Source organism: Cephus cinctus, unplaced genomic scaffold (genome assembly GCF_000341935.2).
Source record: "Cephus cinctus unplaced genomic scaffold, Ccin1 Ccin1_scaffold0310, whole genome shotgun sequence".
NCBI classification, from domain to species: Eukaryota; Metazoa; Arthropoda; class Insecta; order Hymenoptera; family Cephidae; genus Cephus; species Cephus cinctus.
Window position 1 is genome coordinate 270,833 of NW_014333013.1, and position 20,364 is coordinate 291,196.

The window sequence follows — 20,364 nt, forward strand, 5'->3', positions numbered from 1 at the left end:
GAGAGCGCAGTAGTTAGAAAAACAGCAAGGACAGGCCAATACTATCAACAGCCGATAGAGGAAAAACCTCTCTCGAAAGTCAATCATCTGAGAATCATATAAATAAATTCTGATAGATGATTAGCGCTTCTCACTAATCAATCTATCATTTCAATCAGTTAAATGATACATTTCAAGGCAGTTTAATTCATTCAAAGAAAAAGTATTCAGAACGACAGCAAGTGCGAAAAGATAACGCAGATTAATAAAGTCAGTTCGTCAGTCTTTTCGCTCGATTTATGCCCTCTGGGAATTACATAAATTTGCAAAATTGAGAATTTTGTCGAAATCTCTGGCGTAAGCACTAGTCCATGCTACTTCGCCGAGGATCGTGCGTAGAGAAATTTTGTCTAAGTTCTGAGGAGAGCACAGCGATCTCCCTCAGAAAATTCAATTGACGCCATCTTGGTTTTGATCTATTATCCTCACTGTGATTAGCCAATTTGCACCTAATGCTATAGCCAACAGGCAGAGCGGCACCAGGACTATCTTGCTAAAGCCAGGCATATCTCCACTCCACAAAGATAGGGCAGAGTAATAAAGGAATAGACAATAAATATAGGATGCACCCCTGAGAATCTTTTCCTACAATACCTACCGACCTTACCCTTGACGATTATCATTGATATATTTCAGATTGTTGTACCTTTCATCGGTAATTCAATGAAAACTTGTTATTTTATTTTATCATATAATCCTGTGTCGCCTAAATTCTTTAAAAGCGCCAGCCCCGAGCACTTCCCTACATTCCATTTCGCACACTCATAAGGAGCGTACGAAATTGCACTACCGATAAACGTTACAGGTTCAAATAGTTAAATTTATTACTGTTCTCTATGAAGTTGGCTTTGACAGATGACAGACATTGCCCTTTCTATCGTAAGTAATAATATAACATTGTCATTCAATAAAGAAAGCTCTATTGCTTGTATAAAACCTCGAAACAGATACTTTATTAAACGTAAAATAATCTCAAGCAAAGACTAATCGAATAATCAAAGTAAAATGTCAGTGTATGATTGTTTATACGGGACTTGTCACGGGACTTATAATTGCAATAATTTTTTTTTATATTCACACACAATCCCTGGAAAAATTACTGCCATTTGCGATAAATGTACAGGGGGAATGAGAGGCAAGGAATTATTTATCCAGATGCAGTGTAATCCCGAGAAAATACGAAGAAACGTTTCCGACGTGAAATCGCGTCCGTTTATAAAAATCGAGCGTATAATATACAAAGAGTAACGCTTTATTGCAATAATATTGATTGATAATAAAAGCAAGGCTTTTCGCTTGCTCGCGCGATATATATATTATATATATAAATAGAACTATGTATATATATATATGTCTCGCTACATAATAGAATTGAAATAAAAATTAAGTAAGTCGTGCACTTCCGTTTGTTGCCAAATCATATATTCTTTATATACGTACTCGCTAAAATTTTAAGTTGGCCATCGCAATGTTATGGAATAAAGCACAATAACGTTGTTGCTAAATATTGTTTGATATTAATACAAATAAATTATGTTTTCGGTACATAGATAACACCTAGATGGAACGCGCACTTTAATCGCACGGCACTAGTGATGTTATTTCATATGATAATCGTATCTTCTTGAATTACTCTTTTTCCGTTTTTATTCTCATTATTGATTAGGGACATCAACGAGTCCCTTGCGATTGACATTCAACGAGAAATCAATATCTAGAGTGGTAAGGAAACGCCGATATTGTATCAGGATAAGGCACATACATTATCGTGACGTAATCAGACTAAAATAATGGGTAAAAATTTGGTTCAAGTATTAAAAAACGTCTATAGTATAGGAAATCTACGTGCTACAGGATAGTGCCATCTCAGACGTAACTAGCTAAATCTTTTACAGCTAGTTGGACTATTAAGACAATTATTATTATCATTTCAGTTTATCCTTTCAATGCACTTTGCAATACCACGCAGGCCATTCCGCAATAATCGAATCACGATAGGACGTTCATCTGGCATTTATTCATTAAATCGAGAAACTGTTCCTCTGGTTTTCGAAGTTCAAAACGCAAACGGCATGTATTTACAAATAAATTCATAAATGAATGATCCCTCTAATGAATTTTCACTTGGCTGCTTATTGAATGCATACAAAAACAAAGAATCAGTGAAGACGTAGAGCAAAAAGAAAACTAGTATCTCTATTGTTTACAATATAATTGTTGCTATGCTGCATCGACTGTTGTATTAAACTAATAAGCTGTAAGCCTTTCTGAATGAACTCATTCAATTTAGGGTCATTTAGCGTACACTGTGCAGGCAATTGCCTATTATAGTAAGTGATACGCGAATCACTGACTCGCATTACGAGAATATTGTGAAAATAAATTTAACCCGGTGACTTTATCTCCATGTGAATTCAATTCGACTGGTACTACTGAACACTTGTTATTGAAGCGAAGAGACGTATTGTCAGGATACGCAACAGTACAAATACTCTAGTATTGACTTTTTGAATTTGATAATAATTCTTGGTTCTGTGTGATTCTCCAATGATTAGTGATTCCACAGTAGCACTCGTTATTTTACTTCCTAAAATTGATTGCAAGGCGAGTGGAAAGTTTAAGTTCTAGAACAACTACATCTAAAAGCCATGAAAATATGGTTACACTATTATAATTCTATTTGATTAAGTACAAAACAATTTTAGTACTCTTGTGTCTCCTATGTCCTAAGGTACGAAGCACGAAAGATATATTTCAGTAATTTGTATTTTGTACCACGAAAACTGGTGACTTTATAAGACCCCATATATATAATGTACCTAACTTATTCGACAGAATATCCGGCACGTAAAGCAAACCAGGTAAATCTCAAATAAGTAAATAAGATGCCCGAAGCACCTTTATCAGAAATCACCATTCTTTCGTTCAATCAATTCGAAAATTAGTTTCGTTAAGATATTTCTTCGCTTTCCCTTCTCTCGACCCTCAATCTTCAAAAAGAAGCTTAATGTTTCACTAAATTACTAATATTTACATAAATTAACATAACACGAACGTTACAAATTGATTATATGAAGCTACGATCGTTATACCTTAATGTATGTCTAAACGACTTAAGCCAGTACAAGATGATAATCTACATTTTTCAGATTTCTTTTTCGTATATCTGCATACAGTTCATAGTCATATCTCTGGCAATGGCTAGATTAGATTAACTTCTGAGCGTTCCGTGATTAACGGAATATAGAAAAACGTGAGTCTTGGATTATTTTACGTTTTGCAATGAAGATTTCGTGGCGGCTTATGAATAGAACACCAAAAGAAAAGGAAAGACGGAAAGCTGTACGCAATGTCGCGCAACTTAATTTTCGAAGCTGTCTTTTTCTCTGATTGTTCCAAGTAAATTCTACTTTCCATCTAGCCACGACGGCTATTCTTCGATATTGATATCGTACTCGCCATTATTATCATGACACTAAGATTAAAGCTTCTGGCAATTTTGCGTTTTTCCGCAAATAGCATTGATTAAGAATGTTATCCTGAGATTTCAGAACACTTGCGAAATATTTAATCGGTTATAGAGATCTGAGCAAATCCGATTAACGCCTTGTCATCCGGTACCTCGTTAGCAGCATATCCCGAATTCTGAAACAGAAATTCATTGCTTTGTAGCCTCAGAACCTGACCTTTGTAGACCTTGAAAGGACATTGGATTCGTTAAATTTCTCAAAAGATATCGAAACGAATAAAACTCATACTACTTTTGCAATTTCACGATGAATGAAGCATGCACATTGAATGGGCATTCAAGATCAAAAATAATATTCCACTTACCAGGGAAAATGTGACTGTCCGTAACTGGCCGGCACTGTCAATAAGTTTTTGTAAATTTGCTGCAATTACAACAATGTCTCTTGCATCAACAAGACCCGCTCCTACCAGTTCAGCAGCGATTCCTTCCACGGAATCGACACCCACCGCGAATTCGAATCGAATATCGTTAAGTTCACGTTTTTGATTGCTGCGAAACGAAGAAAGAAAAATCAATCGATGATGTAATCCATCTTATAATTTATACAGAACAAAAAGGACTTGATTTACATTTCAAAAGTGGACTAGGAAATAAGAAAAGTAAGTAGGATTATAAAAGGATTCGTACTCGCAGGATTCCTCAAGGCTGAATTGTATATCTGGACGTCTGTAATGGAAAGGAGTATTGAGCAGGGATTGGATCTTCATGAAGTGGAAAATATTGGTCTGGACAAATATGAGTAGAAATGTTTCATATTTAACTCACCGCAATCTGAGTACAAGATTGATGGGAACGTTTTGTTCTGCGGTTGGTATGGCAACACGACTTTGCGCAGACTTAACCTGACCATAATATTCTTCAGGTTCAGGAACCTCCTCATCGCTGCTTCCATTGTCGATAGTATTAACCGGAAGGGTCTCTTTACCCTCTTCGCCACTCGAAGCACCACTATCTTCTTCTTCTGATGACCACACCCACTCACCCGTCACTGTCCTGTGCAAACGGCCGGATGTGCCAGGCTGTCTTTTTGAGGCCTGCCAAGAAAATTAATTGGCATGTAGCATAAGTCTTGGATGGGATCCACAAACGTAAGCTGTTTCCAAACATAACATGTCACTTCAATATTTTTCTTGAGCAATTAAACCAGAGCCTAATTCTGCTCTTATGACGTATTGCGCATATATCCATTCCCAGTTAAGTAAAATATAAATAAATACATTGAAATTATCGTTACCTCCATCTCTTGTCGAGAAGTTCTCCTGACATACTTTCGATACATTTCGTAACACGCTTTAATTTTAACCGACGCGAATTACGATTTTAAATTACACCGTTAATTAAGGTCAAGTATTCACGAATTAGCAAACATACTTTTTGTACTCGAGTCTCGAGGCTGGGTCCGATGGCGACCAGAGTTTGCTGCAAGTACTTCTTATCCTTAGCCTTTTTGAAGAAAGGATGTTTCAATAGTTCCGTAGCCGTCGGTCTGAAAAATAAAAAGCATATGCCGTCACGTTAATGCGTATGTAAATCCGTAAACCAAATATGAAACATGTTAATTAGAACTGCCGACATTTTATTCGCAACACGTTGACCCTGTTGAAGTTAAAGTAGGCAAACCAGGCTTCTAAATTATGCATATGAGTAACTCGTTTTTCAAATAATGTCCATGCATTTTTACATCTAATCTAAATGTTTTGCCTGTGCATAATTGTACATAAATGCTTCTTATATCAAACAGTATGTAATACCTTTTTGTTGGATCCTTTTGCAAACAGTCTACGATCATCTTGCGAAACGTTTTACCATAAGCTTTGTACTGATCTTTGTCATCTGCAGCCGTGTCCAAGGTCGGAGGATCATTTTGCAATGTCAGCATTAACACTTTCATCGGTGGATATTTGTGGTAAGGTGCTGTACCACTTGCCATTTCAATAGCAGTAATTCCCAAAGACCAAATATCGGCTTTGAAGTCGTAGCCATGATCCTGTTTAAAAAATCTCAAAGTAACAATGATTTCCTCAGGATATTGTACTAGAATATAGACTCCATTAAACTCATACTGTTATTCATCTTATAAAGCTTCTCCCAAATAACTGACCTGAAAATCTCATGCTCGAATAACCACTGTGTTATTCGTTTATAAAATATTACATATTAAATCGAACGACACTGAACATACATAAAACAATTCCAACCACTTTGCAAAAAATATAAAAAATTAAAGACAATTGTATCATCCAGCTTCATCAGTTCATAGTGCTGATTTTTCTTCCAAAAGTACTGATTTACTATGCTTCGCAGAGTATAAGTTGTGCAGTCTGCGAACTGTTTTATGCAGTATCATTTGCAATTAATGTTACTGGGCTTATTATACTTTCGTTAATACTAACATTTAATCTGAGCAATAATATTACTAATCAATTTCTGAGAACATTAGTGGGAAATGTAACACCAGCATAGATCGCAGCACTCGCAGGCTAAGAAATGTAACGTAACTTTCCTCTCTCACCTGCTCCATGACCTCAGGTGCCATCCAACACGGCGTGCCGACAAAGGTGTGCCTCACTTTTTGTCTACTCAGATCTCGACCCGTTGCCAGCCAAGCGCTTACGCCGAAATCAGCGATTTGGACGGTCCCATCCTCCCCCAGGAGAATATTACCAGCTTTTATGTCCCTGTTGAATAGAAAATGTTAGTGACGAAGAATGGAGTAACAGCCTAATGAAAATAAATAGACACTCATGAAATTTCTTTAAGATCTTTAAGAAGGGCGATAGCGCGCGTCTACGAATTCACGCGAGTAACGTGTATTGGAAATCATTTCTATTTGAGCATATAAGTATCTCGTCCATGTTCATAAATATAAAGTCTCTGTCTTAATAAGTATAGAACACCTGTGTATTTGTCCATTACTGTGAAAATACTCAAGACCCTTGAGTACCTCCCGAAGTACCGTTGCTATTGTAGGTTCATCAAACACACCGTGTTTGCAATTAGTGGTTCTGGTTTTATGTTTGATTATGTCGAGTAAAGATCCACCTTCCAGTAATCTTAGGACGAGCCAGAGCTCTTCTTTCACCACGAAGGACGTGTAGTACGTTACTACGTTTTCGTGATTGCAAGACGACATTGCCTGAATTTCTTTCTGCAATCACATTAAAAACAGACAGATGTATTACTTATCTTATAAGTCAACCAAGTCTACTGTCGAACGCCTAATAAACGGTGTAATTCTTTTTTTTTTTTCATTACGTATCAAGTGTGCCCCACCAAAAGTAATTATTTAAAAATCAGTAAAAAATACGCTTTACTCGACACAAATTTATATACCATTTTTTTATTTACTATCGTTGATATGCTATCAAAAAAAAGATTTTTTGAAACGTAAAACTGAATGCGCGATATAAAATAATTTCATTCATAGGAGCAGCAGCGTTATCCTGAACGATAAATAATCCAAGAGCGTAAAATTCAAAAATAGATATTAACGTTCATATTTCATGACAATTATGATAAGAATAATCTAATACCATTTAAGCTGTTAGTCGTATAAAGTTTAAAGTGTCAGTAAGATTCGCAAGGCCTTTGAACTTGATGCCCTTTCTTGATTTCTTATTTTAACGGTTTTAAACAGCAATTAATAACCAAGATTGTCTTACCAATAACTCGTCCATACTCGTATTCCATTTTTCCAGATTGATTCGTTTGATCGCACATTTTTCTTGGCGGGGAATGCAGAAAGCGGCGTGGACTACTGCAGTTGCGCCGACACCTAAAAAATTTGAAAAATATTTTTGTCAGTCGCCAACCAATTTTTTCCTTTTCTTTATTTGCATAATACTTTAGAATTTTTTACAAGAGCTTCTCATTCGTTTGTATGAAGAATTGCCACATTTTCACATTCCAACGCACGAAAATAAACTAAATCGTGTGACGCAATGCACAAGGTAATCTGGTTATCAAAATCGATAGAGAAAACATTGAGTGTGACGAAAGCAAAAGGTATGCATTCAACGTAACAGCTTGCTATCCAACGACAAAAACATCTACCATTGCTGTACAGTATACATATATTAATATATGGAATAAATCTACAGACGTGATTCAGCTATATACGTGTGTATGTACGCACTTACGCGCGTTCAGTTTGTATATTAAACCCTTTGCATTTTGTAGGTGGTTTAGGGCACTCGTGTATTGATTCTATGGTGATACACAATCTAGCTTGACTATCAGTCATTGAGATTAGATTTTCTACAATACCTGAGTTGAAGGACATTTATTTAAATTACTGCTAAGGGACAAGATAATTACATTTTTTTTCGTTCGTTTGCTAAGACCTAATAAAAATTGGATCATCCAATTTAAAGAGTAAATAATTCTTCAGGTATAATCTCAAGTTGTAAATTACGCTATATCTAGTATGTAACAAGATGTTTGCCGACTTAATTGCTGGCAACTACGTAGTAAGAGACTTGCTCAACAAACGCCCACTAACAGATTATTAAATTTGAATCTCTTAATTATTTTGTTTTTGCATCATCTTAAAGGGACCATTAACATACCTCGTATAAAAACTAATTAAATTATTGAAATATTTCAAAGGGAATTTAGAACGTACCCAAATAAAAGGCGATCAGGGGTTGGAATGGGAGAAGAATTTTGACTCTGCAGTTTCTAAAAAATGTTACCTCATTCACCAATTGATAAGTTATGTATGTTCACCCTGATCTGCATTATAGTACTTATAAATCAAGATTCACAGGAAATTTAATTTGTGGGAGATAAGATAAATTTTCTTTACCAACGAACAAGATAAATAGTCAACATAGGTTCTTGTCGAGTTTTTAGTTGTTTATTTTCGACGAAATTGTCGCATGAAATTTGTACGTCTGTGATAGATATTAATATGCAGAGTGTCATATGGTAAACGAAGAAGTGGACAATGTGCCCTATTAATGCCATGAAATGAACTAATGTGTCCAATTAGAATATCGTTATCAACATTATCGGACTGATGAATATTGATGTATATCACAAGCCAGCATTCATTCATTTAAACTTGTACCTATTAAAACAAAATGCATAGATGTGTGGTACTAAATATTACGTTCTATGTCGCTTTCTATCAATGAAAACAGTACCGTCGTGAACTAGTCATAATTAAATATCCATACGAATAATTTAATTGCTGCATGATTCATTGCTTATCTTTCTTTGTAACGTGCATTCTCTTAGAAACTATTGAAAAATGAGTTTAGCAACGTATGAAAAAAACAATGCCCCATTTCACAATATCAATAAAAACGTGAACACGAACGCTAAATGTCATTCATTACTTGTTTAACCCCAAGATACATAATTCATAATAACTTCAGGAATGACCAAGCAAATATGTATGTGAAATGTATCATTTAAAATGTTATGTTTACGAACGAAAGCAGAATATCAATTAGTTCTAAATAACGATTCAACGTTAACGGTAGTTAAGTGTAATAAAGAAGCACCTGTAGTTCTTCGGAACTACTAAAGTGCCTGCATACGGGCCCGAGGATACGTCAGACAAAGGCAATTAGACGAGTAAATAAACCGTCGTAAAAATAATTCTGTCGACCCGTAAGCGACTGGTAAGAAGGCTGAAAATTTCACATGTGTTTCGAACAAATGTTTAATCGAACAATAAGAATCAGCAAGAAGGTGCGGCGGAAGATATGGGTATTGTAACGAGGGAAAGAAGGGATGCGTGACAACAATATATGCATGCAAAAAGCACGTACGAACCTTTTCAAAAGCATTGACCGCGGGCTAGTTATATTTGCTCAAATCCATCCTACCGCGGGCTAAATAGGTTAGGACTTTCGCGGGCCGGTTTTATCCAAAAACTAAAAGAAACTTCAGGTCGGCGACCCTACCCGTCTAATTATAGAAGCCGTTACTCATGATCACTCAAAATAGCTGAAAAACGCGCACTTTACGTCTGATATACACGTTTTTATGTAACAACTGACGTAGGATGTCAGTCTCAGATTCGCGCCGGCTGATCTAACCAACGGATGCGAGTCTTTCGATGCAAACAATGTGAAAGGGAATGAGATAGCCCAAGGAACTGGCTGTATGTCGATATTTACCGATAACTTCTTTGAGTTCGTAGTCGTCTTTGGTGTTAGGCCAGCCCTGTACGACCGCAGTGGAGCTCGCAGACGCCATTTTGTTGGCCAGTACCGTGCCGAGACGCGAGTGTTTGCTGGTGACTCTGGTGCCCCGAGGACCCGGTACTCCACCACTCTTCGTATGTGAATTTTCTCTTGGCCGATTCTCTTGATTCGACGTCGCGACGCGTCCGCGCTCTTTATCCTTCTTTAAGGACGATGTCCACTCGCTGTTCGTCGGCCGCGTCGTCGCCGAGCGAAACGATTTCTGCCGAAAGATTCCTGGCGAACACGATGGCAACACGTCGGGCGAAATTTTCCTGCGTCAGAATACTGCACATTAAACAACATTTACGTCATACGGATTTCAAACGGCTTATCCAGTTGACTTTAAAACACATACAAGTTATTCTATAGAAATTCTAACTGTATACAAGTTATTATAGAACAAACTGTAACTGCCTACACTGTTTATATAATATAACAGGAACAATTAGAGAACCATTTTAGCCGGTGCTCTTTGGACATTTGAAAAGCAGAGTCCACTGTAATGTCCAGCCTGTCAATTTAAAATGACAGAACAAATGAGGATCATTGATGCTAATTGATATGATACGTACTCTAAATAGCTTCGATACTTTCACGAAATCAGTAACTCATATCTTTATACAATATCTATATTGTAAATAAAAGTAAGCTGGATGCCTTCGATTAAGAATGTGGAAATCCTATGTCTAATGCATATAGTAATCCTTACTTAATCCTAATGCGGATTTACAAGAAACTTTGGAATACTTTAATGAGCCAGTAATTAATATAACCTTCCCAGCAAACACATGCGGTAATCCTTATTTAAATATACGTGTAAATAAATTTCAAAATCATCTATATATATTATTGATATTTAATTTAGTGACCGTATCAGCAACCATAGCCACGTGTCAACACATTCCTTCGCCAAATGCAGAGACCAATATCATGAATTATTCGGTTTGCGCAAAGGAAAGCTGCGCTTCTCCATAATCTTCCATTTTTATCGCGCACATATTCAACCATCGAGAGGGAAGTAATATAGGCCAGTAAGTGTTTATTTTCATAATCGAAAATCAAAGTACACTTTCAGAGAAACAGTCAGAAAACGGAAGTGCGCTTTAACGAAACATTCATAAATAAGTTATCTATTTTGAACTTGTTTCTTCAATAATATAGAATAAGGTATACGATTGCCGATAATAATGCTTTATAATATTTTCAAAGGCGAAAACTCATTAAAACGAATAGTCATCGATTACTGCCTAAGTTCAAAAAATGCGCGATAGCGTCGCTGTTAAGGGTGGGATCGAACTCTACACGAAATAATTCTATACGATTACCTCGTGTAGAATTAATCTATGTAGTTTTGGGTCCCACTCGTTAAAGTAATTATATCGGCCGACCAGCAATGCTACTGAATCGAAATTCTGTGGATAGTCACTTAACCACTGGCAATACTGATATGTAACTATTATCTGGACGATGGCCTGGTTAATGTATATTACTTTATTTCGATTGGTCGAATTAAATCAGCAGTAGTTATATTCCAAATTCGTTATGGATTTTCCCGAACTACTAAATCCATTGATTAATTATCGATACGATTCTCAGTATCAGATTGCCTGTGTTTATACAAGCCGACCTGGCAACAATAAATGACTATCCAGAGCACCGTTTCAATTGTGTACGTGGAAACCATATTGCTAGACTCAGTCGGTAAGTGTGGATGATACCTTTATGACTTCTGTAAACTTCCTCTTACAATTTAGTTTAAAAACATTTTTCAGCTGCTGTACTATACCTTCATGAAAACCGTAATAAAGAATAGACAGTATTTTAATTTCATGTTAGGTGACTAAAATGTTCTTATGTAGCGACAACTTTGAAAGTGACAGTTTTCTATAATTGACACCAGGGAGAAATTATCACGAGGTGTCAATTGAGTGTAAAGTTAATTGTCGTCTTAACCTGATAATTTATTTCTTCATGTTCGTTTCTCCCTGTTATCATCGCTGTACTGAATTGGTAGAGAGATACCTTTGTTTACACATATGTATCGGCTTATCAGTAGACTAATGAGTGAAAACAAAAAAAACTTTCTAGCTGTGACCATCACATAGGACCAGCAACAGAAATTAATAACAGTGTCGATACAGGGAGATTATTATTACAGTGTGATTTATCGGAGTGGAGAAGTTTTGAATTCCCTGGCGAAAGGACATAACGGCTATGATACATAACACATATATTACGATTAATTGAAACGCTTTCATTGTTGCTGTAACAAGAAACACGTGAGTCAGGCCAGTTGGGATCAGGCAAATTAAAGCCCTTATTGACATCAGGGCGATGCGTTGTGGCTGCGATTGTTTCAATTAACATGATTAGAGAATTCAATTAAGCCACGCGCACCCGGAAATCTAATATGGGCCGGTTATCGCTCGAGTATTTGTGCAAAGGATTTTCGTGGCTTTTCATTTTTTACGCAAATGGATTATGATCATCCGATGTACAGGGTTTCCGACTATAAAACACCATGGGAATTGGACAGATGAATTCAGTGCTTTACATCAATCCCCACGCTTCACATCCATCAAGCATATTCAAATAATTTAGTTAAACTGCATCGCGTGAAAATCATTTGCGGCACAATGAAAATACTTCTAGTAAGTCCACTTGATTTTCTCCCATTCAATTGTCTTTCGCTAGTGTCTGTCTCTATGTGCGTCGTCCATGAACGTCATATGGTAACCGTGACCAGACATTATTTATCGACCGATCATTACCGATCGATTGGAATCCTTTTTTCAAGTGACATTCTATTTTCCTGGCGTTCTATTTGAAACAGAAAATTGACAATGTGCTTGAATACGTTGTGACAAAGAAGTGTTTTATGATTTTTATATCTTATTTAATTGTCTTGCATGCCATGAAGAGAGACCAGCTGTAATTAATCAAATTACGAATGACTTCGAATATCAAAGTGACGAAATTTTGTGAAATATCTTAAAGCCTTTTTTTAATGTACACAGAACAAGATGGTATCTATCTAATTAACTTAGCGATTAGCATAGTGTGGCAAGCCACTGATACCACTGAATCCCGCGTTTTCAAAATAATTTTTAAACAATTATTTCTTATCACCTGCTCGACCGTTGATCGATCACAATCGATCCTTGGCTTACTGCGATATTCTCAATATGTGAACACACTGCGTTGAGCCTCGGTAATTTTATACATTCACTCGAAAGTCTCACCTACTTCTGCCGAGTACCAAAGTTGTCAGAAATCTGCTGTCTTGAAACTTCAGCTGCTCCTCCTCCGGAGCGCCGGTAGTCGCGGCGCTCAACGCCCCCGTCTTACGTTGGCGCATGTTGTTGACCACCCTGCAAACAGAGCAACATCTTTGTAAAACGTATTGCCTAGTACAAGGCGCCAATTGCTTCATACTTTTATAAGAATTCTTAAAGACGTATACAAATGTTAATTTCTTCTTTTTATAAATCAAATCCCTAAGGTATCAACAACAAAGGGCTAAAAAAAACCAAAGAATTACTTTATGGATTTTTGTACTGCGTATGCAGATTACATTCGATGTACTGCACCGTTGCTCAGAGTGCCTGACTAAGCGTGTGGAATATTTCTAAATTGACGGTCGGTCGATTGTCACCTAAATACCTAAATGGAATAATTGGGCCTGGATTGGCCTTACTCCCTATTTTTAGCTACTATCAAGGGGTAACCCCATCCTGTCGGCTAAAAATAGTCCTGTACCAAGTTGTTCGATGCTCGTTTTCACCTACGTAGTTCAGCAAACGCGATATTTCTGAAAAAAAAACGGCAATTCGACAACCTTACTTTCAAGAAATATTTAAATATTTTACCAGCGCATAATTAATCGTCCCTGAGAGAGACGTGTTTTCAAATGCAAAGTGAGTACCGCCAGTTTTCGAATTTAAACAATATTTTTCAATTTACCAGACGCGCAATGCCCGGACGTGTGAAGTACGACCTCCAGCGATATTTGGGTTAAAAGTTTAATTCACCGAACACTTCTATGACAAAGATGGCAGCGTGGATATTAATTCAACTCTACAAACTCCATCCCTACTCGCAACCCACGTTCAATTTGTGTTATTCCCCTAAAATTCCTCTGTCTTCCTTTCCGTCACGTTTCACCTTCCTAAGTGGCCTCATCCCGAAACAAGTGTCACGTTTTTTAAGAATTTATTCATGAATACAATGAAAAGCGTATAAAACCAACCTTTGAACTATAGAATTATTCATTTAAAAAAACTCTTGTACGTCTACGTATCCGCAGTAGAATAAATTCTATAATTTTAAATACTTTCCCAAAATCGATTTACGATGAACGCAAAGAACATAGGCACAAGAGTACCCAAAGCACTTTAGACGAGGATACTAAGTGATTTTACAAACCCCACTAAAAGCCTCATAGTACGTCGTAACACTACTTTCAGGGTTTACATAAAATTACAACCAATTTGCCCGTTATACCTACCCGTTCATTCTTGGAACTCGTGAAAAAAAAAGTTTCCTTCAATTCCTCGTTCGATGCCGTAACGTGAATTAAAGTTGCTTACTTTAATTCTCTTGAAGATAATATCCTTATGCATATCATACGATCACCTGAAATACATTTCTTACTAACGTTAATTTATGACGTTTAGCTGATCGTTATACTCCCGTTGCATTTGTGTAAGCAAATATGTTTTCGATTACCATCAGGAATAGTTTTAAATAGATCCCGTAATGTTAGCTGTTGTTATTATTACAGTTATTTGTTATCTATTACGATATATATTACAGTCATGTGTATCTCAAAGACTTTTCTTATTATCATCTTCGCCGTAAATATACGGTTGTCCTTTGAAAAGAGTTTGTAACGGTATTTGAAAATATTTTAGACACTTCGAACAAGGAAATAATTTAATGCAATATAAAACTGACGTCGAGCAGATTAATCCGTTATTGCATAACTGCAGGAAGTTTTGAAAGAGAAATCTTTATAATTTTTTAATAGCAGCCCTCGTCATTGAAACCTTTAGCCGAGGGTCAATTGCTTATTATCTCCGTCAGCGGTAACGAGTACTGAAACGTTTTAGTGCCGCGTAAAAAGAGAGAGTAACAAAAGAGTCTTGCACCTTATTTTCTTTAAACTATTATTAGAACCGGTAACGATAAGGAAATAATAACGTTGCCCAACAAAGTAACTCGTGTAGATGAATAAATGATGATACACGAATTTGAATATTGTCACATATTTTTTTGTCTTAACGACGATTAATAGTGTCAAAAAATTTTTGAAATACTGTCAATTGATTTATGGTAATAAGTAATATTTTTAACTCACCTGTCAGTCGCTGACTTGATAGATCCGATGAGGCAGAGATCGGCTGCCATGTCAAAGTTTACACTGTGACATATTATTCGTAAAATCACAAGCAAACGAGGGTACGTGAAAAAAAAAAGACAGAATCCCACTTTACTATTAATTTATAATTATTCGATTGTGCACGGACTTTTAACGTCGTCATGGAAAATCCATTGAATCAATTGCATATCCTATCGAAGCTTTACGAATCGCGTTGATATATCGAAACATCAGATCATGAAACTTTTCACCAATCGAAAGGAAATTCTCGATTTCCTATTTCACCGAATATTACGGCTGCTTTATTGGTAAGGTAAATTCGTCACTCTGTATGAGATGTCAGATCATCCTAAGTTCGCCATCGACTGAACTATGTCAGACGGGGCACTGTCAATTGGATAACTACCTACTACACATTAACGTTATACGTGTTGAATACACGTCGCTGATACTTACATTCACATACTGTCTTCACAGTAACTTTTGTTATTGTCATAAGATTTTTTCAAAGGTAGCAACTTCTCTACTTCTCTCTAATTACAATTCCCTCCTACGAAGTTACGACACAATAAGAATCTTTGCGGATGTACAGTTTGTAATTGAAGTCGTTCCCCTAATTGCAGGAGAAATGAATATCATTAGTCAAAATAAGCTAATAAAAATCTTATTAATGTAATTGATATACGTAGCGATATAGGTTATGTTTTTGAATTTTACACCGGAAAAAGAATAACCAACTTGAATTACTTGTTGATTTAAAATATAATAAAATCACATGGCTTATGACATACATTAGAAAGTACGATTGGGGATATGATGATTTGGCATGATTTCCTTAATGATGTGTTTCTTAAAATATATTATTTTTATGTTGGTTAAGAGATTTTTGAAAATTTTTCTTCCTCCTGACACCAGTAACCTATCGGGGACTTTCCGACTATCATTATAGAAGCCTCATAAATTAATAGAGCGACCTGGGGAAGAATAATCTATCCCATACGGTATGGGTACTTCGGATTAATCAAGGACGACCTTGTGAACTGGCTAATACTGAATTTCGCGGGAAATGTAGTGTCTTCTCCAGTTCACTATTACTTCCCACTTCGAATGCGATAATCGCGAAAAATCATCGAATTGACATTCACAATATCAATGTACATACATCAAGGTCATATGTCACCAATGAAATGACAAGAAGCACACGAGCAATATATAGACTCGTCTAGTGAAAAAAATAATATTAAATAATTCTAATCGTATGTTATCTATCATTATTTGCACTTGCAGATCACGAAAGTAATCCTACTGTCCTATCTTTCATGCGCCATGGCCGATAGACTAAATCATACTCGGCTACTAGAAAAAAGCCTGCCTCGACAATCACGTGTCTCGCGACTCCTGCAGGAGCTGCCATCGTCGAATTTTTTCAGCGACATTGTTTATCTTCCAGAAGAAGACTACGACGAGGAGTTTGAGAGACGTGAGCAGGAATTACAGCAGCTGGAAAGAAACGATAGGAACTTGATGCCGGTAATTATTTTTTATTGTACTATATTGGAGTTTTAACATACATACAAAGGTAATTATATTTGGATTTGTAAATAATATAACATATTTTTTGGGTCGATTTAGGAATATCGTAATCTATGTGAGATAAAGACAAGGAAAGTACAACTTAACGATGGGGACTTTGAATATCAACCTCCACATTATCATGAAGTATTTTGCAAGGTGCATTCCTTCTTGGAAGATCAGCCTACCGTTAAACCCGCGAAGCAGGTAAACAATTGCTGACCATATACTATATTCTTATGGATCGTTTAAGGAAATATTTTGTATTTATTAGAAATGTGCTCACCCGGGATTTCATTGCGTTCAGAGGAGTCGGACTTTATTCATGCTCAGACGTGCTTGGGATAGCGAGTGCTGGGAACCGTTTACTAAGGAAATTGCTAGTGGATGCGATTGTATGTGGCCTGTTTCCACTCTGGGTGATATCACAGCTCACTACTGATTTCTATTAAGGGTGGACATAAATGCATAATGTAAGGGATCGTTCTTACAGTGCAATTTCTTTGAAAAAAGTGCAGCTCAACTGTAGGGATTTGTGAATCATTTAGAACAATTGCATTCGTAATAAATGAATTTATTGTATCAACTTCGTAAACTGTGACTAGCACTATAAAATAACATTTTGTATTAATTTACAAGATTGTTCTTGCCATCAATGTACTGTGTCTGGATTTGTGTGAAATAAGAAATTATATGCAAGAATTTATTATAATCTAGCATCAAGAAAACGTCCGTGTCTTATCAGTGAAAACAATTACATAGTAATTAGTTCTCGAAATCACTAATAGAATTTATCTGAGTTATAGTCTGATTAAGCATATATATTTCTTTATATTTATTTATTTATGAACAACTATCATACTTCTGACAGGAAATCAACGGAATAAAAGTGTTATTTTTCGAATGTTTTATTGTACAGAACTTGGATTACAGTTCATTATTATTTCCATGAGTTTGCCTTGTGTTTTGGCAAGAAGTGAAAGCCATCGGGAACTTTACCAAGTAACATTTCACTGGAAGTACGAAATAAAAGTAATTATTACAAGTCCACGTAATATTAACACAAATCAATTATTGTATTGATAAAATATCCTTACGATATTTTAATCCAATCAGCACAATTCGAGCTGGCCATCATCGTTTCCATATCGTCACGCCCTCTATAATATGGTGGTCTTTCATTAATTTTTTGTGGAGGCCGTTCTAAAATACCCACAGGAATATACCTACATGACCCAAAATACAATGCATATAAAAATGAAAGAAAAAACAAATTTGTTAGTAATGAGAAATAAAATATTTCTTACCTATGAAGGAATGAAATCCATTCCAGCATGAATCTCCTAGTTGTTTCTACTCCTCTAGTATCAGATCCCCAATGCTCTAGTCCATAATTCGCATATTTCCGCAAAATTTCAAATCTTTCTGAGCTTGGAACATCCATCAATTTCCTTTCCTTAATCTCCGTAAATATCCACGGTTTTATAAGAGCACCTCGTCCTATCGTTACGCCTTGTATAGTAGGATAACTCTTTCGCAGCCTGTCATAGTCTTCAAATGATAGCACATCGCCATTTCCATATATAGGAATGGGTTCTGCTGCACGAGCACATTTTTCAATATATTCCCAATTAGCCAACTTCGTATACCTTTGTTCCCGTGATCGGCCATGTACCTTTTTAAATATTTACCTTTTAGCGACACAAATAAATTGCAGTGACTCATCACTGAGTTCTATTGATTCGTAGACTTGATATTTGCAGTAAAAATAAAGTTTACTTACAGTGATCATGGATGCGCCCCAATTTCGAAATTTAGGTGTCAAGTTATGAGCGATTGGTTTATCCATATAGACACCCATTCTTGTTTTAATTGTTAAAGGAATAGTTAAAACTTGACTGACAGATTTGACAACAGTTTCTAAGACGTTTAAACGATTTAGCATACCGCTACCACCACCTTGCCTATAAATCAAATCTATCGGACAGCCTAAGTTTAAATCAACAAAGTCGATCTCAGCCTCTTGGTCTAGCAGCTGGGCACATCTCGTCAATACTCCTGGATTGTTACCACATAATTGTACACCGAAGATATCTTCACATTCATGCCGCTTTACCAATGCCCATTCTTCGTGAGCGCCTTTTAAAATTTTCGGAGCAAGTGCCATTTCACCACATGTAATATCTGCTCCATACTCTTTACATATTCGTCTAAATGGCAAATTTCCAACAGTTGTTAATGGACTCAATAATACTTTATCACGCCATTGAATTTTCTTTTTTTCAGTGGGACGGAGTTTTATAAGATCTTCGTCGGATACCGCTCCGACTTTAGGTTCATTTATTGATTTTTCTATGACTGGATAAATATTCTGTACTAAGTCATTGTTTACCGTCTCTGTATTAGATCCATTCCTAATATCAGTACGTATCGGTATTTGACTAGGATCATTATTGTCGTTTGACTTTTTTGTTTCTGATTGTTCCGAACCTTTCTTTTTAGACACATCATTGGCTTTTACCAGTTTTTCAGCCTTTGAAAAATTGTACTTATACTTTCTAAGGCGATTTTGAAGGTCCTTTGGTATTTGATTTTTTGTCGAAGGTGATTTATTCTTGTAGGCTTCAAATTTTTCTTTGTCAACAATATTGAAACCCTCTGGAGTCAAATGCTTCGATCCCATTCGGCAAGCTAGACCTCTCGGACATCTGCCAGTCAAATTAAAAATATGACATTCCTTACCTATATCACCTGGCTTGATTTTTAAGTATTCGGCACGATCATGCATGAATGTGCATCGCCCATTTTGGCATTTTTTCTCAGGCTCATCAGTTGTCTGGTCCACCATCCATGGACATAAATTTAGCTCTCGAGGAGCTTTAAATGGTGGAGGTCGAGCTTTGTTTTGTCCTTTCAGTTTCCCTTTTTTGTCATCAGATTTGAACTTTTTTGAAAGAGGTTCCTCTGGTTCTTCGGTTTTAACATTATTGCTTTGCAATACTACTTTCTGTTTATCAGCCTTTGTTAAGCATTCTTCCGTTAAAAGTCTGATGTGATCATCCACAATGAACCTATAACAAGAAATTAATATTTAATACAGATCATACTGGCATCAAAGTAATATGTATGTGATATCAAATTGAAATCTAATTCATAATCACAATAAATACTGATAAAATACAACATACTTGTAAGTACTACAGAACAATGTCAAAGTATGGATAAACTAAGGTTACACAATGGTACTATTTAAATTGCACAAATTATATTGAATATGGGGATATTTTTACGATAGTCAATTAGAATATAAATAATTGATTACTCACTCGGGCTTGATAGCACATACTCCTTTCTGTTTATCTTCATTATAATCAAATGAACAATCATCGGCACATTTTGCACTGTAATCTGCCATTTTAGAAAATGCAACAGATTTTAACAGATTGTACAGTTTTTAAAAGTATGAATTGAATGTTCTGTTCGTACGTATGAAACATCATTTGGTCAACATCTTATGAAGAAACAAGTAAAAATTATGATCGATTCTGAATTACTGAAGTACATATTCGAATCCGACTATCTACAAATTGATTTGCATTATTTTAGATGAATGAGAACCACGGCTGCAAATATGAGCAAGT

At 36.1% G+C, this 20,364-nt stretch overlaps 3 protein-coding genes across 13 annotated transcripts; 1 reads left to right on the forward strand and 2 right to left on the reverse strand.

Moving 5' to 3' along the window:
• Positions 1-698: 698 nt before the first annotated feature.
• LOC107266366 (serine/threonine-protein kinase OSR1) lies at positions 699-15,528 on the reverse strand. 3 transcript variants are annotated; one of them, XM_025083668.1, is made up of 12 exons: positions 15,131-15,521; positions 13,313-13,582; positions 13,014-13,142; positions 9,703-10,043; positions 7,234-7,346; positions 6,469-6,719; positions 6,075-6,249; positions 5,323-5,558; positions 4,943-5,057; positions 4,337-4,605; positions 3,874-4,060; positions 699-3,684 (listed from the first exon to the last, which is right to left on the reverse strand). In XM_025083668.1, exons 3-12 carry the CDS (start codon positions 13,127-13,129, stop codon positions 3,607-3,609), a joined length of 1,881 nt encoding a protein of 626 aa, XP_024939436.1. In that variant the 5' UTR covers positions 13,130-13,142; positions 13,313-13,582; positions 15,131-15,521; the 3' UTR covers positions 699-3,606. The 3 variants fall into 3 exon arrangements, with proteins under 3 accessions (XP_024939436.1, XP_015592258.1, XP_015592259.1); XM_015736772.2 differs by lacking the exon at positions 13,313-13,582 and having other exon boundaries at positions 15,131-15,528; XM_015736773.2 differs by lacking the exon at positions 13,313-13,582 and having other exon boundaries at positions 6,084-6,249.
• LOC107266376 lies at positions 7,451-17,631 on the forward strand. Of its 9 annotated transcripts, none has more exons than XM_025083684.1 (5): positions 10,071-10,564; positions 10,637-10,802; positions 16,439-16,681; positions 16,784-16,930; positions 16,998-17,631. In XM_025083684.1, the coding sequence occupies exons 3-5, from the start codon at positions 16,478-16,480 to the stop codon at positions 17,163-17,165; spliced, it is 519 nt and encodes a 172-aa protein (XP_024939452.1). In that variant the 5' UTR covers positions 10,071-10,564; positions 10,637-10,802; positions 16,439-16,477; the 3' UTR covers positions 17,166-17,631. The 9 variants fall into 9 exon arrangements, with proteins under 9 accessions (XP_024939454.1, XP_015592286.1, XP_024939452.1 ...); XM_015736795.2 differs by lacking the exons at positions 10,071-10,564; positions 10,637-10,802 and adding exons at positions 10,831-12,050; positions 12,272-12,422; XM_025083686.1 differs by lacking the exons at positions 10,071-10,564; positions 10,637-10,802 and adding an exon at positions 7,451-7,694.
• Positions 17,616-20,331, reverse strand: LOC107266365 (tRNA-dihydrouridine(47) synthase [NAD(P)(+)]-like). The gene is made up of 5 exons (XM_015736771.2): positions 20,050-20,331; positions 18,507-19,794; positions 18,031-18,398; positions 17,821-17,949; positions 17,616-17,736 (listed from the first exon to the last, which is right to left on the reverse strand). The coding sequence occupies exons 1-5, from the start codon at positions 20,136-20,138 to the stop codon at positions 17,664-17,666; spliced, it is 1,947 nt and encodes a 648-aa protein (XP_015592257.1). The 5' UTR covers positions 20,139-20,331; the 3' UTR covers positions 17,616-17,663.
• Positions 20,332-20,364: the final 33 nt, after the last annotated feature.